The 18452-nt window shown below is 48.7% G+C and overlaps 2 protein-coding genes across 4 annotated transcripts; one reads left to right on the top strand and one right to left on the bottom strand.

Moving 5' to 3' along the window:
• Positions 1–82: 82 nt before the first annotated feature.
• Positions 83–15198, top strand: Ints11 (integrator complex subunit 11). Of its 2 annotated transcripts, none has more exons than XM_021655932.2 (17): positions 83–238; positions 2450–2547; positions 2957–3030; positions 5495–5723; positions 11551–11649; positions 11727–11761; positions 12036–12174; positions 12557–12621; positions 13083–13272; positions 13416–13499; positions 13773–13862; positions 13946–14108; positions 14196–14303; positions 14387–14448; positions 14522–14664; positions 14733–14862; positions 14955–15198. In XM_021655932.2, the coding sequence occupies exons 1-17, from the start codon at positions 211–213 to the stop codon at positions 15018–15020; spliced, it is 1803 nt and encodes a 600-aa protein (XP_021511607.1). In that variant the 5' UTR covers positions 83–210; the 3' UTR covers positions 15021–15198. The 2 variants fall into 2 exon arrangements, with proteins under 2 accessions (XP_021511607.1, XP_021511614.1); XM_021655939.2 differs by lacking the exon at positions 83–238 and adding an exon at positions 266–500.
• On the bottom strand, positions 15184–18280 carry Pusl1 (pseudouridine synthase like 1). 2 transcript variants are annotated; one of them, XM_021655959.2, is made up of 8 exons: positions 18066–18280; positions 17781–17838; positions 17463–17650; positions 17115–17264; positions 16864–17034; positions 16038–16092; positions 15805–15967; positions 15184–15525 (listed from the first exon to the last, which is right to left on the bottom strand). In XM_021655959.2, the coding sequence occupies exons 1-8, from the start codon at positions 18140–18142 to the stop codon at positions 15485–15487; spliced, it is 903 nt and encodes a 300-aa protein (XP_021511634.1). In that variant the 5' UTR covers positions 18143–18280; the 3' UTR covers positions 15184–15484. The 2 variants fall into 2 exon arrangements, with proteins under 2 accessions (XP_021511634.1, XP_021511645.1); XM_021655970.2 differs by lacking the exon at positions 16864–17034.
• Between the last annotated feature and the right edge of the window lie 172 nt (positions 18281–18452).

Genomic DNA, 18452 nt, shown 5'->3' with positions numbered 1-18452 from the left:
CCATCCCAATTGGTTGCTGGTCATCCAATTAGAACTCGACGTATCGGCCCGCGTTTCCGGCGCGAGGACAGGAAGGGGACGTGTTGGCGGTTGCGCCTGCTCAGTGTGTGAGAGTGGCCGTCGCTAGGCGTAGGGGCTGCTGCTCGCGAGGACTAAGACGTTCATGCGGGCGGTGCGCGCGAGTCGTGGTTCCAGACTGCCTCCCTGACGATGCCTGAAATTAGAGTCACTCCCTTGGGTGAGTCCGTGTCTGAAGGGTTTTCCGCGGCGTCCGGCGATTTCATTTCCATAGCTACCAGCTGTACGCCTGAAGGAGCGGAAGCCGTGGTAGAACTTTTCGGAGCTAGTGCTTCCTTATCTCTGCCTGGCCCGGGGGTCGAAGAGATGTGGAGTTGATTCCGGGCCCTAGTGCCCGGTGAGTTATTGAGGCCCAGCTTCTGTACCCAAGCTGTTCAACAGCGAGACGAGAACGAGACCCTGAAGCTCAAGGTGGCTGTGAGGTGAAATGGGTTTTGGGCAGGTGTCACCTCTGTGCTTAGCCTGTCATTGGTGTTGAATCCGGTACAGAGCTCGTCCTTGCGACTCTTCCATCCTGCATGTGGACTGCTGTTTCCAGACCCCTCTCTTTGGGCATCTTCCTCACTTTTGGTGTCTCCACCCTCTCCCCCTGCGCTTCCCTTGTCCAGGTTGCTTGCTATCACACCTCAGTTCAGTCTTTGCGTCTGGTATATCCCGAACTTTAAAAACTGTACTTGTTCATAGTAGAAAACATAGATCTAAACTTCTATAAGCTCTAACAGCATAGTATGGTGTGTAGATGGAAACAACCATTTGAAACCTGGAGTTCCAACCTCCCCTCCTGGGCTTTTCTTCGTGCATGAGTTACCAGGGTGTTGGAAGCACCTTTGCATTCATGTAGGTCTTTAGGTCATCTTGGCTAGAACTGAGTCTTCGCAACTCACTGCATCACAGGACCTTAGCAGGACCAACTTCTCAAACTGACTACCCTCACCTCCCATAATTAACTTACAAGATCAAGCATATTCATAGACCTGGCTCCTCAGTGCTACCTGAACTTGGAAAGTTTTGTTTTCTGTCACAGTTCAGAGAACTTTGGTGCCATTGTTTAATCTCCAGCTAATGTACTCAATGTCTAATTGCCCCTAGGGTGTAAATCTGCCTGTACAGAGATGTATGGATGAGGTAATGGCCTTTGCTTTCTCCTCAGTTTTGTCTTCTGTGTCCACATTTCTACATAGTGTAGGCTTCTGACCTTGTTTCCTAGATTTGTAAGTCTCATTGGGAAAAATGTTTGCCAGTGCCCAAGAACAGGGCTTTGTAATTCAGAAAAGCAGACTTTGACACCATTCTTGGTAGTTGTGTGACTCTGGGTGTCTGTTTGGCCAGGTCCTCCTTTGTAAGGGTGCAGCCATTCCCCATCAGGTCCTAGCACGACTTCAGAGCTAGGAATACTATGGGGAGGGATGCTAAGACCTTTCCCTCAGGGGCACATATCTTGAGCAGCCAGGAACAGGCCTGCAGGAGAACTCCTCCCCAGACTCACTGTGACTGGCTGCATAAGGAGAACAGACTGGGCTGGTCACCATGATGTTTGTGGTACTAATAATGGTTGGTGCCTGCAGTTGGCAGGTGGAAACTGTAGGATCCAAGATGGAAACAAGGCTGTTTGTTGTTCTCAGACCTCTGTTGAGGTTTGAACCATGTCTTATGGACCCATATCCCAGGGGAGATGTATGGATGAGGTAGTGTCCTTTGCTTTCTCCTCAGTTTTGTTTTCTATGTCCACATAGGCTAGTTAAATGGAGGAGATAGGTTTGTCCTGTGTGGTCATTATCGTGGGCTGAACAGCTGGGAGGGTTGCTTAGTCATCAGGAGCATGAGAGGCACTCCCATTGAGGCTGAACTAGGGATTCAGTGCTGTAGGTCCTGTGCTGCCCACTGTGTTGCAGACAGTTATTGGTCAGAGTCATGTTTCTTTATGGCTGGACTGAGGCTACATGCATATGGTACCACTCAACACTAAAACTCAGGGTCCATGCCTCAGCCTCTTCAGGAAGAAACCTGAGGGAAGAAAATCTCATTGGATTGCAGCCCCATAGAGGGCAAGGAGTAATTTAAGATCTGGGGAAACAGCAGTAATGTTCCACAGAGCAGTGGCTCAATGCTCTGCTAGCAGTCTGTTGCAGCTTTGAAAGCACATGACCCTAGCATAGTACCTTGGCTTCCTGTTGCACATCTCCCTTATCTGCATGTGAAGGCAGCTGTTTGCTAGTCCATGCTTCTGCCTACCCAACAGTCTGAGGGCCTGCAGAGCTGAAAGTAGTAAATAATGCAGTGGAAGCCAGCCCTTGGAGTAGTAAGGGAAGGAAACTTGGGGAAAAGAAAAGAGGCATAGCCTTGTCACTCACTTGTTCTTCTCTTTGAGCAGGGGCTGGCCAGGATGTCGGCCGCAGCTGCATCTTGGTCTCCATATCTGGCAAAAATGTCATGTTGGACTGTGGGATGCACATGGGCTACAATGATGATGTGAGTACTTTGTGTGGGTGGTCCAGAGGGTGGCAAGGGCCACGATTTATGATTTGCTTTCTAGTTCTTTCTGTCTAGCTATGTGAATCCTGGGCCCTTAGGGTCCAAGTGGGACAAGTGGGCCATAGGGGCATGCCTGGACAGCTGTATCCATGAGAGTGGGGACAGGTAGCCCTGTTACATCCCGTCTGAGATGAGCTTCTTGAGGGTCCTTGATGCTGGTCATGATTATACCCCTTGTGCTTAGGTACTTGCTCAAATAGTAGTTTGTCAGGTCAGCTAGTGACACCCACCAATACAGGGTTTTTTAATCCCTTGCTGGGCCTACTTCCTGGGGTACACCACTGTTGCTTTCAGGAGACCCTGGGTAGCCTGCTGCGTTCCAACATTTCTCTTGTCTCCTCATCAGAGGCGCTTTCCTGACTTTTCCTACATCACCCAGAGTGGCCGTCTGACTGACTTTTTGGACTGTGTAATCATCAGGTAGGTTTGTCAGGGTTTTGATGGTCCTTCCTTTGCACCCTGTTATAGAGGCCAAAGGCCAAGTGTACCACTCAAGCTCCATTATGGGTCACTCTTCAGAATAGCTATTATCCCCTCAGAGCCAGACTGTACTCTCTAATTGGTTCACCAGGAAGTAGAGACCAGCCAAGGTAGCCAGCACTAAGATGCCCTTCACCTTGCTGAGTGCAGGGCCACTCCAGCCTAGACGGCTCCTCAAGATCCTTTTCCGCTACCACCCGGCAACAGTGATTGTACTCTTTTACCAGTTCCTTCCCATCATACTAGCTAACTAAGTCTGTGTCTCTGCTGTGCTTCCTCTTTCCTCTAACTCTGCCCCCAAGCCTCACTTTCTCTTACTCCTTTGCTGTATCAAGAATGCTAAGTCCTGTTGCTCACTGGACCTTCCTGATGTCTGAATTCAGTTCATGGCCTAGCCTCCAGCTGACTACCGTAGCCTGGTAGAGCTGAACAAAGGGTGACACCTTTTTTGCCTCTTTGGCTCCCATTCTTATGTTCTCTCCAGATAGGCTGCCCATACCCTCTCACAATTCCTGCTGTCACCTCCTAGTTGAGTTAGTCCCCCTCTGACTGCAGCACTTCCTCTCAACACCTACCCTGCTGCCGTTAGCTAGAGTGGTCCTTTAGGCCTAAAGCAGCCCATCATTTTTATGTTTTGTTTTGTTTCAAGACTGTGTTTCTCCGTGTAGGCTGTCCTGGACTCACTTTATAGACCAGACTGGACTTAAACTCTCAGAGATCCACCTGCCTCTGCCTCCCAGAGTGCTGGGATTACAGGCGTGCACCACCACACCCAGCTAAGCAGCCCATCTTGATAAGCCCTCGGTAGCTCAGGCTGTGGTGTGTTGGTTCCTTCTGGACATGGATCTCCTACTTTTGGCTTTTGGGTTGGCTGGCCCTATTCTTTCTGCTCTAGGGTATTCTCAGGCTTTGTACTGAGCTGTCTCTAGTCTCTCTTACCTACACCAGGAAGACTTCTTGACTTCCTGGCAGATAGTGGCTCTTTTTCTAGTATGGTGTTCCCTGGCCTGCCTTATATTTCCTCTCCAGCTTGTCACCCTCTGATTTGGATGGTGTGTTTTGTATGTATTTGTAGGAGACCATAGACAACCTCAGGTGTTATCCCTTTTTAGTCATCATGCTCCCTTGTGGATTTTTGTTTTATTTTGTTTTGTTTCCAAGACAGAGTTTCTTTGTGCAGCCTTGGTTGTCCGGGAACTCACTCTGTAGACCAGGTTGGCCTTGAACTCACAGAAATCCATCCTGCCTCTGATTCTTGTGTGCTGGGATTAAAGGCATGTTTCACTATATGCCTGGCTGTTTAAGACTAAAAAAACAAAACAAAAAAATATTTATTTTATTCTGTGTGTATGAGTAGTTTGTCTGCATGTATATAAGGATACACAAGCATGCATGCCTGGTGCCCATGGTGGCCAGAAGTGGGTGTTGGCTCCCCTAGAATTGGAATTATGGATGTTTGTGAGCTATCATGTGGATCCTTAAAACTGAACCAGTGCCTCTGCAAGCACAGCAAGTGTTCTTAACTGCTAAGTCATATCTCCAGTCCCTTAAACTTTGCCTTACATTTATTTATTTATTTATTTATTTATTTATGTTTTGTTTTTGTTTTTCAAGACAGGGTTTCTCAGTGAAGCCAGGCTGGCCTCACAGAGATCTGTCCTACCTCTGCTTCCCAGAGTGGGGGAATTATAGGCATGTGCCACTGCCCCTGGCTTTATTTTTTATTTTTGAAATGATTTACTTTTATTTTATTTGTACGGGTGTTCTGCCTGCATGTATTTCTGTGCACCACTTGGATTCAGCGTCCCCAGAGGAAGAGGAACTAGAGTGACATGATGATTGTGAGCTGCCGTGTGGGTGCTGGGAATTGAACCAGGTTCTTTGGAAGAGCAGGCGGTGTTTCTAACTGCTAAGCCATCTCTAGCCCATTCTCCTTTTAAAATTAGGGTGTGTGTCTGTGTGTGTCCATGGAGGCCCAAGGCTTTGGCTCTCCTATGGATGCTCACATGGGTGATGGAAACTGAACTCATGAACTGAAACAGGATTCTCTCCAAGAGAGAGAGAGAAAGAAAAACCCTGTTTTTCTTTTGTTTTTGTTTTTGTTTTGTTTTGTTTTATGACAGAGTCTCATGTAGCATAGGCTGGCTTGAACTCCTAATCCCGTGCCTAATCCTATGCCATCATGCCCTGTTCTAATTCAGGTTTAATTATTAATTGCATATTGTTTTGCTGAGTATCTAGACTGTCCATTTGGGAAAGTCTGTAGCTTTTGTGTTTTGTTCATTTTTTTATTCTTTAGAATCTATGATAGTGATAGACATTAGGTTTCAATAAATGAATGGGACCCTGAGGGGAATGGCTGGGAGAGGGTGGCTCCAGGCTGACTAGTGTTACATTTTCCCAGCCACTTCCACCTGGACCATTGTGGGGCACTCCCCTACTTCAGTGAAATGGTGGGCTACGATGGGCCCATCTATATGACCCACCCCACCCAGGCCATCTGCCCCATCCTGTTGGAAGACTACCGAAAGATTGCCGTGGACAAGAAGGGCGAGGCCAATTTCTTCACTTCTCAGATGATCAAAGACTGTATGAAGAAGGTGGTGGCTGTTCACCTGCACCAGACAGTTCAGGTCAGGATCCCCACTCTGCACATAGTCTGGAAGTCTGTGGGGTCTCGGTCTCAGGCCACCTCATCTCACTCTTCTGTCTACTGCTGGGGGTTGACCACACAGTGGTCGAGTGAGTTTTTAAACACACAGGGTTTCACTGTGTATCCCTGAATGTCCTGAATGTCTTCACCATGTGCATGCCTTATGCCCAGCTCCCAGCCGTATCATTATTATTATTTCACTTATTTACTTGTTTTATTGAGACAGAGTTTCTCTGTGTAGCCCTGGCTGTCCTGGAACTAGCTCTGGAGACTAGGGTGGTCTCAGAATCATAGAGATCTGCCTGCTTCTGTCTCCCAAATGGTGGGATTAAAGGCATGTAATATATGTGCCATCACACCTGGCTATACACAGTATTTTTTTAAATTAAGTTATTTATTATTTATACAATATTCTGCCTGCATGTGTGCCTGCACACCAAAAGAGGACACCAGATCTTGTTATAAATGGTTATGAACCACCAGGTAGTTGCTGGGAATTGAACTCAGGACCCCTGGAAGAACAGCCACTGCTCTTAACTTCTAAGCCATCTCTCCAGCCCCAGCATTTTTTTTTTAATAATTTTTATTTTGTGTGCATTGGTGTTTGCCTACATATATGTCTGTGTGAGAGTGTCCGATCTTGGAGTTACAGACAGTTGTGAGCTGCCGTGTGGGTGCTGGAAATTGAACCTGGGTCCTCTGGAAGAGCAGTCAGTGCTTATAACTGCTGAGCTATCTGTCTAGCCCCCACACATAGTATTTTTAAATGTAGTCTTTTAAGAAATATGTGGCTTTTCCAGTTTGTTTTGTTTTGAACTTAACTTGGTTAACTAAGATTACTGTGGATTTGTATAGATTCTTTTACTATTTGTCTTGTTTTTGTTTTGATGTTATTTTTCAAAACAGGGTTGGTTTCTTCGTTTCTCCGTGTAGCTTTGGCTGTCCTGGAACTCACACTAGGCTGGCCTCAAACTCACAAAGATCCACCTGCCTCTGCCTCCAGAGTGCTGGAATTGAAGAAGACATGCGCTACCACCACCACCACCACCACGTTTTGTTTTGCCTTTTTTTTTTCCTTTCATCTTCTCTGTAACTATATACTCTTACAATTAGAATTACTTGGAACTTTTTCCTTTTTTTTTCCAAGGCAACACAAAAGTCTTAGGATATCTTAAAGAAACAGCTTCCCTGGTTTATTACTTATTTTTGAGACAGGGTCTCATTTATGTAGCCTGGCTGGCATGCAACTTGCTATGTAGAGCAGGCTAGCTTTGCGCTCACAGAGATCCACCTGCCTCTGTCTCCCGGTGTGGGGATTAAAGGCGTGTGTCACCCAGTCTGGCTCTTTATTATTATGTCTATGTGATGTGTGTTGATTTTGTTGCTAGGGAGAGGGAAGGAGAGAAAGGGTGGAGAGGAAGGGAGTGTGTTTGTGTGTGTGTGTCCTATGGCTTTTGCAGACCGTGTTTTGCTGTTGTTGAAGTTGATATTCTTCCTGCATTAGTCTCTTGGGTGTTGGGACTTTAGGTTTCTGCCATGTCAAGTTGACTCTCCTCATTCTAATCTGCCTAATAGACACTGCTTTCTGTGGTAACCTTGCGGTAAGTTCTCGGACAGTCCTAGAGAAGGGGCTTGAAGATACATACCTTGTTTTTCTGGTCTATTGCCAGGATGTTTCCCAGGGTGTCTCGTAAGGACAGAAGTTTTACTGGATCCCACAGACCAGGAACTGGTCCCAATCCTGTCATTCTTTGAGTTATCCCTTCCAGGAGCATATGTTCTAACCACTGCCCCAAGTCTAGACCTACTGGTAATGCTGAGTTGTCCCTACTGCTGACTTTACGGGAGCCAAGCCAGCCTAGGATTAAGCTAGCTGCATGCTGCTGAGGGTCAAGGAGTTTACCTTCAGAAGGGCTGGCCAGCTGGGCTTTTAGAAACTGGATTCTGGGCTTTGCAGCCAGTCCTGAAGATACCTGATAAAACAGGATCAGATGAATGGGGAGGAGGTCCCCCCTATCAGTGGACTTGGAAAGGGGCACGGTGGAGATGAGGGAGGGAGGGAGGGACTGGGAGGGAATGAGGGATCAGGACACGACTGGGATACAGAGTTAATAAAATGTAACTGATAAAAAAAAAAAATTAAAAAAAAAAAAAAAAAGAAACTGGATTCTGTTCTTTCATCCAGCTGGAATTTTTTTTTTTTCCAGTCTTGGTGTGGAAGGCCTAGGTTTACAAGGGTCCATTTTAAATAAGAAAAGTGAGGGAGTCCTGGTCAGCTGGTGAGGAATATCTGTGATCTCTGGCCTGTGGAAGACTACATATTACAGTGTGCAGGAATCTTACATGTTCTGGGAGACATTCCTTTTACCAGCCTTTGTATGGTAGACTTTCCTAGGGAGATACAACACACATGTCTATGTAATGAAGTTTTGGCTTCTCTAAAAACTCAGTATGTTTTGTAAATATGTTTTTGTTTCAATCCCAAGTGTGGAATTTTAGTTTGTTCACAGCTGATAATTGCCTTGTGCAGGGTGTGGTCTTTGCCAGCTAGTAAAGGCCTGCAGCATGGAGAGGGGCGTGGTCTAGGACTGGGAGGGATATAAATGGGAGAGTCGGGGAAAAAGAAGTGTGGCAGTTTGGAGAGACCAGGGATGGATGGTTTGGAAGTTTGAAGAGAAACAGGAGAAATGGTTCCTGGTGCAGCGGCTTGGAGACTGCTCGCTTGCTGTTTTTGCTGTTGATGAAGATTGGTTTATCCCCCAAAAGAATAGTTTGGAAGGGCTGCAGACCCTTTTACTTCTCCTGGCTGGCTTACTGGCTTACTACAGGAGAAGTAAAAGGGTCTGCAGCCCTTCCAAACTAATCTCTCTTACAGGGCTAAAGGTTGATGGAAGGGAAGTAGAGGCATAAATACACCAAATAAAATGAGTTTAAAAAGAAGCACATGTCTACATGTTGGTATTCTGAGTAGTGCAGGACGATGAAAGAAAGGTCACTTGGGGGTGAATTGAGGCCTTGCTGGCAGCAGGGAGATCTAGCCACTGTGGACTAAAGGTTCCAACCACCACACAAAAGCATATTTATTGACTATTAAACAAAAATTGTTTTTTGCATAAAACAAGTTACTTATACCAAAGCCCCTGATCTAATCTATATGTCTCCTAAAGGAATACACCACAGCCCCGCGACCTTAGTTCTTATTGTGCACTGTTTGCAGCACCCAACAATGCAGGACATTCCAGATGTGCCAGAATTGTTTTGTGATCAAAGTCATGCAAAGGTTGTAAACTTCCTTCAGAAAAACAACATTTTAAATCACAAAAACCAGGGCTGGAGAGATGGCTCAGAGGTTAAGAGCACTGGCTGCTCTTCCAGGGGTCCTGAGTTCAATTCCCAGCAACCACATGGTGGTTCATAACCATCTATAATGAGATCTGGTGTCCTCTTCTGGTGTGCAGGGTACATGCAGACAAAACATTGTATATATAATAAATAAATAAATCTTTTAAAAAGAAATCACAAAAACCAGTCACTGTTTTCCACAAAGATTTCTTTTATAAAACAACTGTTCATTTAGATGTTTACCCTAAATACAATGATTCTATTAGAATTCCTACTACATCTATGTGTCGTAGAAAAGGAGCTATAATAAAAGTTGCACCAATTTACAATTTATTGATCCAATGATATTTTTTATTAGGGTTACTAACAGGAGTATGGCTGAGGGGTTACTTGCCCCTCAGGGCATAACTCAAAAATGGCTATATCACAAAGCATGTATGACTCTTCTGTGGAGGTTTCTATCCAATGTGGAGGCAGCTCCACCAACCTGGAGAGAGAATATTTGGAAATCAGAAGATGAGGAGATAGAAAAGTTTGGGATCAGGAGATCTTCCATAAGCTGTCTTATGCTAAACAAGCTTATTCAGAAGTACAGCAGCTTATATATACTCTGCCCAGGAGAGAAATGGGATAGAGTGAGCATAAATTATCATACAATTGGAAGAAGTCAGCAGGAAGATAGTCAAGCAGTGTTGTACAAAGGGAGCACAGGATACCTCAAGAACATTATAGACTGAGCACACAGCAGCCTTGGTGCTGCGTCTTTTCAGGGGGAAAAGCCAAGTTCCTAGGTCCTGAAACTAACTTCTTTGGGGCCCAGGTCCCAGCCCCACATGGGCCTTACCAAATCTGTCCCTATGCAAGGACACAGAGTAGTTCTTTTTATCCCTTTCTTCAGGGCCTCTGATAAAGCCTTGGACCTGTCTGGCTTCTAACACTCCACAGTCGGATCACTTCTCATCTCTGATTTCTCTTTTGTCTATTTTTTGAGATAGCGTTTCTCTGTGTAACAGCCCTGCCTGTCCTGGAATTCACCAGGTTGCTTTGAACTCAGAAATCTACCTGGCTCTGCCTCCTGAGTTGCCAAGCCTAAAGGCCTGCACCACCACAGCACCACTCATCTCTCATTTCTTTTTATTTCCCCACAATTTGGCTGATCGGAGTTTCTAAGCTCAGCACCTAGGGACTCTGAAGAACCTTCCAAGCTTGTGTTCTTCCAGAATGTGATTTTTCATTTACCTCCTCTTTACTACCCAAGGCTCTGAGCCTCCCCATCTTTCCTGAGGCAAATGTTTCAATTCAAATTCAGTTCCAAAGAACATGCCATATAGCATAGGCCCTTTCCTTTACTTCCTGTGGACTTTTCTTTTTTGAAGCTTCCTTTTCTTAATATATATATCTTTGTTTATCTATCTATCTATTTATTTATTTATTTATACATACACATGAGCACACACCTGTGTGACAGAAGAGGACATCAGATCCCATAATAGATGGTTGTGAGCCACCCATGTGGGTGCTGAGAATGGAACTCAGGATCTCTGGAAGAGCAGACAGTGCTCTTGGCCACTGAGCTGTCTCTCCAGCCCCCCTTGAAGTGCTCTCATGGTCACTTTTCATGAGATGGAGAGTTCTAGGATGATAGTTATCTTACCCATATCATTTGGAATATTGTCTTCTCCCTTTCTTTCCCTCTGGCCTTGGCAGGTTGGGCTGCAGGGGATTTTGGTCTACTTGAGTCTGACTGTCTGGGTTGTAGTAGGGCTTGATGTCTTTAATTTTTGCTGTCTATGTTCTCTAGCCTCTGAGTAGCTTAGCATTAGATCTTTTCATTATAAGCCTTCCATCATCTTTTTCATACTGGATTAAAAAAAAAAAGTTTGCTTAAGGCAGAGTCACTGCATAGCCCAGGCTCGCCTCAAACTCTACATTCTCCTGCGTCGCCTTTCAAGAACTCAAGAACTGAGATAATAGCTGCATATTGCTATGTGCAGTTTTTCAACATTTTAGTCATTCAGCAGTCACACTCTATTCACTGTGCTAAATTCTACTGAGTTTTTTTTTTTTGTTGGGTGTTTGTTTGTTTGTTTGTTTGTTTGTTTTGAGGTAGGACTTTACTGTGTAGTCCAGGCTGGCCTTGAACCCAGTGATCCTCTTGCTTAGCTTCCAGAGTGCTGGGATTACCACCATACCCAGCTTTACCTATTGAATTCTTAATTTGGGTTACTGTAGTTCCTAGTTTTAGAATTTCTTTTTTTGTAGTATTTGAGGTTTATTTGTACTCTTAGTCTAGTCTACAAGTATGGCTTCTAGATCCTTATATAATCTGGTTTTGTTTGTTTGTTCTTACCCCTTAAGCCCTAGACTTCTTGTGAGAAACAGGAATTGACTGGACAGGCTTGGTAATCACCTATGTTGTGCTGCCTCCCTGCGCTATAGGCCTGAGAGCATTCTTTCTTCTGCAGGTGGATGATGAGCTGGAAATCAAGGCATACTATGCAGGCCATGTGCTGGGGGCAGCCATGTTCCAGATTAAAGTGGGCTCAGAGTCTGTGGTCTACACGGTCAGTGGAAATATTTGGCTTGAGTGAAATTACTAGGGGTGGAAAGACACCTTCCTTATTGCTACTTTCTTTGCCAGGGTGATTATAACATGACCCCAGACCGGCATTTAGGGTAAGTTGGCCTGTGTTTCCTATGGGAGCTTCCTGGGAGTTGGTAAATCTAAGAGGCATCATGGCGGGCAACTAAATAAATACTCCCATGCTGTGTGGAGGTACCTTCGGAAGTCTGGGCTACAGGTTCATCTTCCCTGTTGTTTCCTCCAGAGTATGCCACCATGATATTGACAGGCCATATAGAGAAGCTCATGCCAGGGGCTAGAGTCCATGTTGTCACTCCCAATTCTGTAGCCACAAGCAATCCATCACCATTCCTACCTCTGTTCTAGGGCTGCATGGATTGACAAGTGTCGCCCCAACTTGCTCATCACAGAGTCCACATATGCCACAACCATCCGAGATTCCAAACGCTGCAGAGAGCGAGATTTCCTAAAGAAAGTTCATGAGACTGTGGAGCGTGGCGGGAAGGTAGTGACTGTAGGCTGGCTTGGTTTGTGCCCATCCTGGTACACTCTGTAGGCCTCCCAGCAGGCTTTGCTGTCCTACATGGGGTCCAGTCTCTGGGTGTGAGGCTGCTATTTGTTTGGCACTGAGAAGACAGATTCCAGAGTCTTCCATTCCCTCATTCAGCCCTATCTCGAGAACCTCCCACAGTTTCTGCTGTCTCTTGATGTGACTAGCGTACACGCAAAACTATAATTCTTAGATATCTGGTTATTTCTTTACAGTAATGCTGTCTGATGGTTTAACTTGCCAGCAAGGGTACATTGAGTGTTTTGCTACCTGCTGTGTTCAGAGAACAATAGAGTGGCCAGTGGCTCCTGTCTGAACCAGCCTCACCTACCCTTAGGTGCTGATCCCCGTGTTTGCGCTGGGCCGAGCACAAGAGCTCTGCATCCTGCTGGAGACCTTCTGGTAGGTGCAAACAGGAATATTCCACAGGTCGGGAGAAAAAGATGGAACAGCCTCTACATAGGACAGTAAGCCTCACACTGCTGGGCACAGTTAAGAAGTCAAGGTAGCACTGACTACCACTGGGTGCTCTGTGTCTAGGATACAGTACCGTTGGACCTGCTGTCTTGGCCAGAGCTGTGCATGTGTTGGACATCACACTTGAACCATCATTTGCTGGCTGTATTGCCCATGAGTACCAACCCTCCTCACACGAGCTGTGGGGCCCTTATCCCATGTTTACAGGTTACAAGCTGAGAGGTCTGGCCTGGCGGTTATCACTGTAGAGACAGCACAGGGTTCAGGTCAAGGAATACTGGACTCAGCCCTGGCCATAGCTACTGAGCTGTGCTGTAGGGGGCACAGGGCATATGTTACAGGCTAAATCTGGCCGTCCTGTATTGACTGGGCTGGTGGACACACAGGGAGCGCATGAACCTGAAGGTGCCCATCTACTTCTCTACGGGCCTGACAGAGAAGGCCAACCACTACTACAAGCTTTTCATCACCTGGACCAACCAGAAGATCCGGAAGACATTTGTCCAGAGGAACATGTTTGAGTTCAAGCACATCAAAGCCTTTGACCGGACGTTTGCCGACAACCCAGGTCCCATGGTAAGGCCCTGGCAATGTAGCTTCCCTATCTGGCCTGCCAAGTTCCCTGCCAGTGGGGCTCTGGGAAAAACTGGTGGCCAAAGGCCTGGTGCTTATTGTAGCCCTAGGTAGGTCTACTCTTCTGATCCTTATCAACTCTGCAGGTTGTATTTGCTACACCTGGGATGCTGCATGCTGGCCAATCCCTGCAGATCTTCCGAAAATGGGCAGGAAATGAGAAGAACATGGTGAGGCCTTGGGGCTCCTTTTAGCTTTAGGAACTGGGGTACAGAAGGACTAGCCCTTGAATTTTTTGTATCCTGACCCCATGATGACCCTGCTGCTGCTGTGTCCTGCCACCAGCAGCCCAGACTGAGCAATGGCCCTGTCAACACAGAGAGGCCCTTAGTCTCCTGAGCAACTGCCACAGTGGATGGCTGAGGCATTCAGGTCAGGGGTTGTCCCAGAAGGCAGTGTGTGCGGTGGGAGGCAATGCAGTTGAATCTCGCCTCTGCTTGCAGGTCATCATGCCTGGCTACTGTGTGCAAGGCACTGTAGGCCACAAGATTCTTAGTGGGCAACGCAAGCTGGAGATGGAGGGACGTCAGATGGTGAGTGTTTCCCTGTCCTGGGCTCAGCAGGCCTTCCAGGCTCTTGCTGCTGCTAACTCTGCCTGCATCTTGTGATGCCACAGCTGGAGGTAAAGATGCAAGTGGAATACATGTCATTCAGTGCCCATGCTGATGCCAAAGGCATCATGCAGCTGGTGGGACAGGCAGAGCCAGAGAGTGTGCTGCTGGTGCATGGCGAGGCCAAGAAGATGGAGTTCCTGAGGCAGAAGATTGAGCAGGAATTCCGTAGGCAACTGGTGGGCAGGGATGACCTGTGGGATGGGACAGGCAAGGTTGGCAGCCTAGACTAAGGTTTCGCACCACTTTCCTCAGGGGTCAACTGCTACATGCCAGCCAATGGTGAGACAGTGACGCTGCCCACGAGTCCCGGCATCCCTGTAGGCATCTCTCTGGGGCTGCTGAAGCGGGAGATGGTGCAGGGTAAGAAGTGTACACTGGGGCCTGGGTCAAGGGAGGCAGTTAATGGGTGGCTTATGTCAACTGCATTATGCCTTTCCTCACAGGACTGCTCCCTGAGGCCAAAAAGCCGAGGCTCTTGCATGGCACCCTAATTATGAAGGACAATGTAAGTGTATAAACAGTGGTGGGGTGGGATAGCATTCATTACTTCCTCTGACTTGTTGGCCTTTGCCCTACAGAGTTTCCGGCTGGTGTCCTCAGAGCAAGCCCTCAAGGAGCTGGGCCTGGCAGAGCACCAGCTGCGCTTCACCTGTCGTGTGCACCTGCAGGACACACGCAAAGAGCAAGAAACAGCCCTCCGTGTGTACAGCCACCTCAAGAGGTTCGTCCTGGCCTTGCCCCACCCCTACAGGCAGGGTAAGGCAGAGCTCTCATTATGTCTCTCCATAGCACCCTCAAGGACCACTGTGTACAGCACCTCCCAGATGGCTCTGTGACGGTGGAGTCCATCCTTATTCAGGCTGCTGCCCACTCAGAGGACCCTGGGACCAAGGTGCTACTGGTCTCCTGGACCTACCAGGTGAGGGGGGTGGGCATCACTAGTGCACCCTGAGACCTCATTTCCTTGGTGCTGCTGTTTGCAGTGAGTAACTGTGCTCCCCTTTCTTACAGGATGAGGAGCTGGGAAGCTTTCTCACAGCACTACTCAAAAACGGCCTTCCCCAGGCTCCCAGCTGACATGTAACCAGTCACCCACCATTCTTGTCTCCCTGTTTACTCAGGGCCAGAGCTTTGCTCTTGGGAGGTGGGTGCCCTGGGTAAATGGAGACCATGGCTGGTCACAGACTATCCTAGCGATAAGAGAGTCTGTAGCTGTTTCTGGCTAAAGCAATAAACAGGCTTCTTTTGTTCTCTATGCCTTTTATTCATATTCTTTCCCCAAGAAGACGGGGCTCCCAGAAAAGCAGAACCAGAAGCTCCTTTGGTGCTTACAACTGTTAACCGACAGGTACCCTATGCCGGTCCCTTTAGTGATAAAAGGATGTCCAGACTGAGAAGGTGGGAGCTGCTGGAAGGTAGGCAAGACTGCCAGAGCCCCACATAGTTGTGGACTAATCTTTGCTGGGTGCAGTACATGTTGGATAAGGCTGACAGCCAGACTTAGTGTGCTGTGTGACTCTTCACCTCCACCGAGTGTACAGTCAGCTGATTTCCGCACTGTGGACCCCATAGGGTTCAGGACCTATGGAGAGACCCAACGTCAGAATACAAATCCTCCTACAACTGCATCCAGAGATCCAACTTACCCCCTAAAACTGCCCCTGTGGACTGCTCAACCCATGCCACCATGCTTTGATCACTGATCCTTAGCTGAAGTCCTTTCTCCCTCTGCCACTGGCTTCCCCACCAGGTGCTTGGATTCTCATCTAGTACAAGAGGGGTTGACTGCCTCCAAAAGCTCCCTCCCCTTAGTGAGGACCCTGCTTTGGGAAAGACTCTTCCCCATCCCACCACCTCTTACCGAAGTTGTCATATAGCACTGACTTCAAGAACAGGCCACGGGCTGGGGCAACTTGAGCCTGATACTTGCCCAAGGGATCTTGACTCTCCAGAATCACTTTCACCTGTGTGGGTGTCAGAGTCCCTAGTCCCACAGCCACCAGCACAGCTGTCATCCTCCGCACCTGCAGCAGAGAGCTCAGGTTGTCACAGGTGTCTACCTGAGCCCACTTGGGAGAGTCTAGGACAACCTACCTGTCGATAAAGGAAAGACTGGCTTTCAAACTCCAAGGTCCAGAACTGCAGCCTCCTAGGAACACAGACAGCTTTGAGGTCCAAGCTATAAACCAGCCTCAGCCACCCTAGCCCACCATGTGGCCTCAGACAAAACAAAGATTGAAGTGCTGGTTTAAAGCCTCATACAGGGTGGGCTCTTGCCTCACTGACTACCAGTTCCAGAGGGTAAGAGGTTTGTATGACTTTTCCTGGCATCTGTACATACATGTAAGGAAACAACTGTATAACAGCATTAGTTTGTCTGTGCACAGGAGAGAGCATTTGCTTTGGGCCTTCACATGGCAGGCTACAGTGTGCTGAAGCAGGACATGGCTAGCCCACCCATTGAGATGGAACCCTGGCCATCTACTCTTGTGCCTGGTCACACTTATGTCCCTCCTCCCCTTGGGGCTTGTTCCAGATGTGATGTTCTCATGGTCAGCAGCTGGTTCCTGGTGGTGAGCCAACTAGGCAGTGCTTAATGCAGAGAATTTCGTTTGTCAAACTGGACTGGAACTGCTAGCTCCAAAGAAACTTTTTCAGTAACTACCAGAACCAATCTGCTACAAAGAACTATAAGGCAATTTCTACCCTGTGCTCCTCAGCCTGTCAGGGACCCCAGCCCAACAGGAAAAAGGTATTTCAGGCTCACTCCTAGGTGGCCAGCACCTTCTGTCCTCCAGGCCAGTGATGACCAGTATAGCAGTTCAACATCACCCACTTTTATTGAGCTATTAGAAGCACTAATTTAACCTGGTGGCCCCTAGACCAGCACGGGGCCACAGAGTCAGGCTGCTCTCCTCACCTGCTCTCCTCCGGGAGGGCAAACGGGCTGGCTGGACCTGGAGACACACAGACTCTTTGCAATGTGCGCACAGCATTTGTGGCTGGGCTGCCAGCAGACTGGAAGGCACTAAAATTGTGTGTCCCGAGGAGGTGCTGGGCAGCTTCCTGCATGGCAGCCACATCTAGACACCTACAGAGCCAAATAAGCACCGAGGAGGGCCCAGCGAGAAGGACGGTGAGCCCTTTCCTTCCCACTCTTAGCTCACTCACTCTGTCCGCAGAGCCCAGCATAGATTTTGTTCAAAGACATTGAGCTGATTAGGTCGGGGGCAGCCAGTGGCCAGGCGGTACAAGTAGATTCTGGAGGTGGCTGCATAGCGGGCATGGAAGTCGTTGGGCACTCTGAAGGCCTTCAGTACACTGTGGCAAGCAAGCAGATCCGGTTTATCCCAGCAATGAGTCTACCCACTTGTACACACAGTACTCTGGAAATCTCCCACTCACCTTCAAGCAGCCCAGAATACAATGTCTTTCTGGGCCTCAACCTCCCTCCACGGTGGGGTGTGGGTGCATCAGTAACGGACAAAGGACAGAACCACACTCAATCCCCGGGCTCACCGAATGGCAGGGTGCTTCAGGTGTTTGTTGAGGACACGGGTCACGACCTCCGGGGAGAAGGGCGGCAGGCCTGGGCCGCGCTGTATGTCCAAGTGCGCCGCGTTGCTCAGGGCATGCACTCCGGCATCAGTGCGGCTGGAGATCGTAAACCTGACCAGTTCGACCGAATTCAGCCGTTCGGCAGCCTCCTGCAGGGACAGGCAGCCAGCCACAACCCGTGGGACAGCACAAGGAGTGCGTGCGGGCAGGGGCTGGAGCTGCCGGCTGCTTCTCCCTCCCGAAACCGATCATCGCTGTAGCCGAAAGATAGAAGCTTACCTCCAGGAAGTTCTGCACCCCAACAGCGCGAGGATTACCCCTCACGGCTGCGACCCCACTGCGGAGAGAGACCGGAGGGAGTTATCTACGTCCGTGGGAGCCGTCCTGCCCGGGGTCTCGGCCTCCGGCAGCGCTCGTGAAGCCCAGGGCAATGTTCCTAGGCTCCTAAAGTCCAGCCTCCTGAGGCCGGACTCCCAGGATGCCTGTCGGGCCTCTCCTGGCCATCTTACAGACCTTCCCCCGAGCCCGAGTGGAGCAACCGGAGGTAGGAGCGGGGAAACGTACTTGAAGTCAGTGCCCAAGTACTGGAAGAACACTAGGTAGCGCGCACGCACGGACTCCACCAGCCCGCAGGAACCCATGTTTGAGTGGTCGGCGGGCGGGGAGGTTGCACGTGGCCGGCGGTCGGCCCTGCCCAGCTGGGACGGCGCCTGCGCACTCACTCGGCCCACCCCGCCCGGCCTCTGAGCTGGAGAAACGGAGGCGGGACCCAGTTTAGGGAGCGGATGCCAAGTGCCGTCCTCTGTCTCACAGGGGCGCGGTGACGGGTTGCTTCTGCACAACGGTCCTCCCTAGTGCGTTCGCCCCTTCGCTCCTTCCATCCCGGTCTCCCCGCCGCCGTCCCGCCCTCCCGGGATGTGTCTTGCCCGCCGCGTTCTAGCCGAGCGCGCT

This window comes from Meriones unguiculatus, chromosome 3 (assembly GCF_030254825.1).
Source record: "Meriones unguiculatus strain TT.TT164.6M chromosome 3, Bangor_MerUng_6.1, whole genome shotgun sequence".
NCBI classification, from domain to species: Eukaryota; Metazoa; Chordata; class Mammalia; order Rodentia; family Muridae; genus Meriones; species Meriones unguiculatus.
The sequence above is the reverse complement of the archived record's forward strand: the minus strand, read 5'-3'. Positions and strand labels throughout refer to the sequence as shown.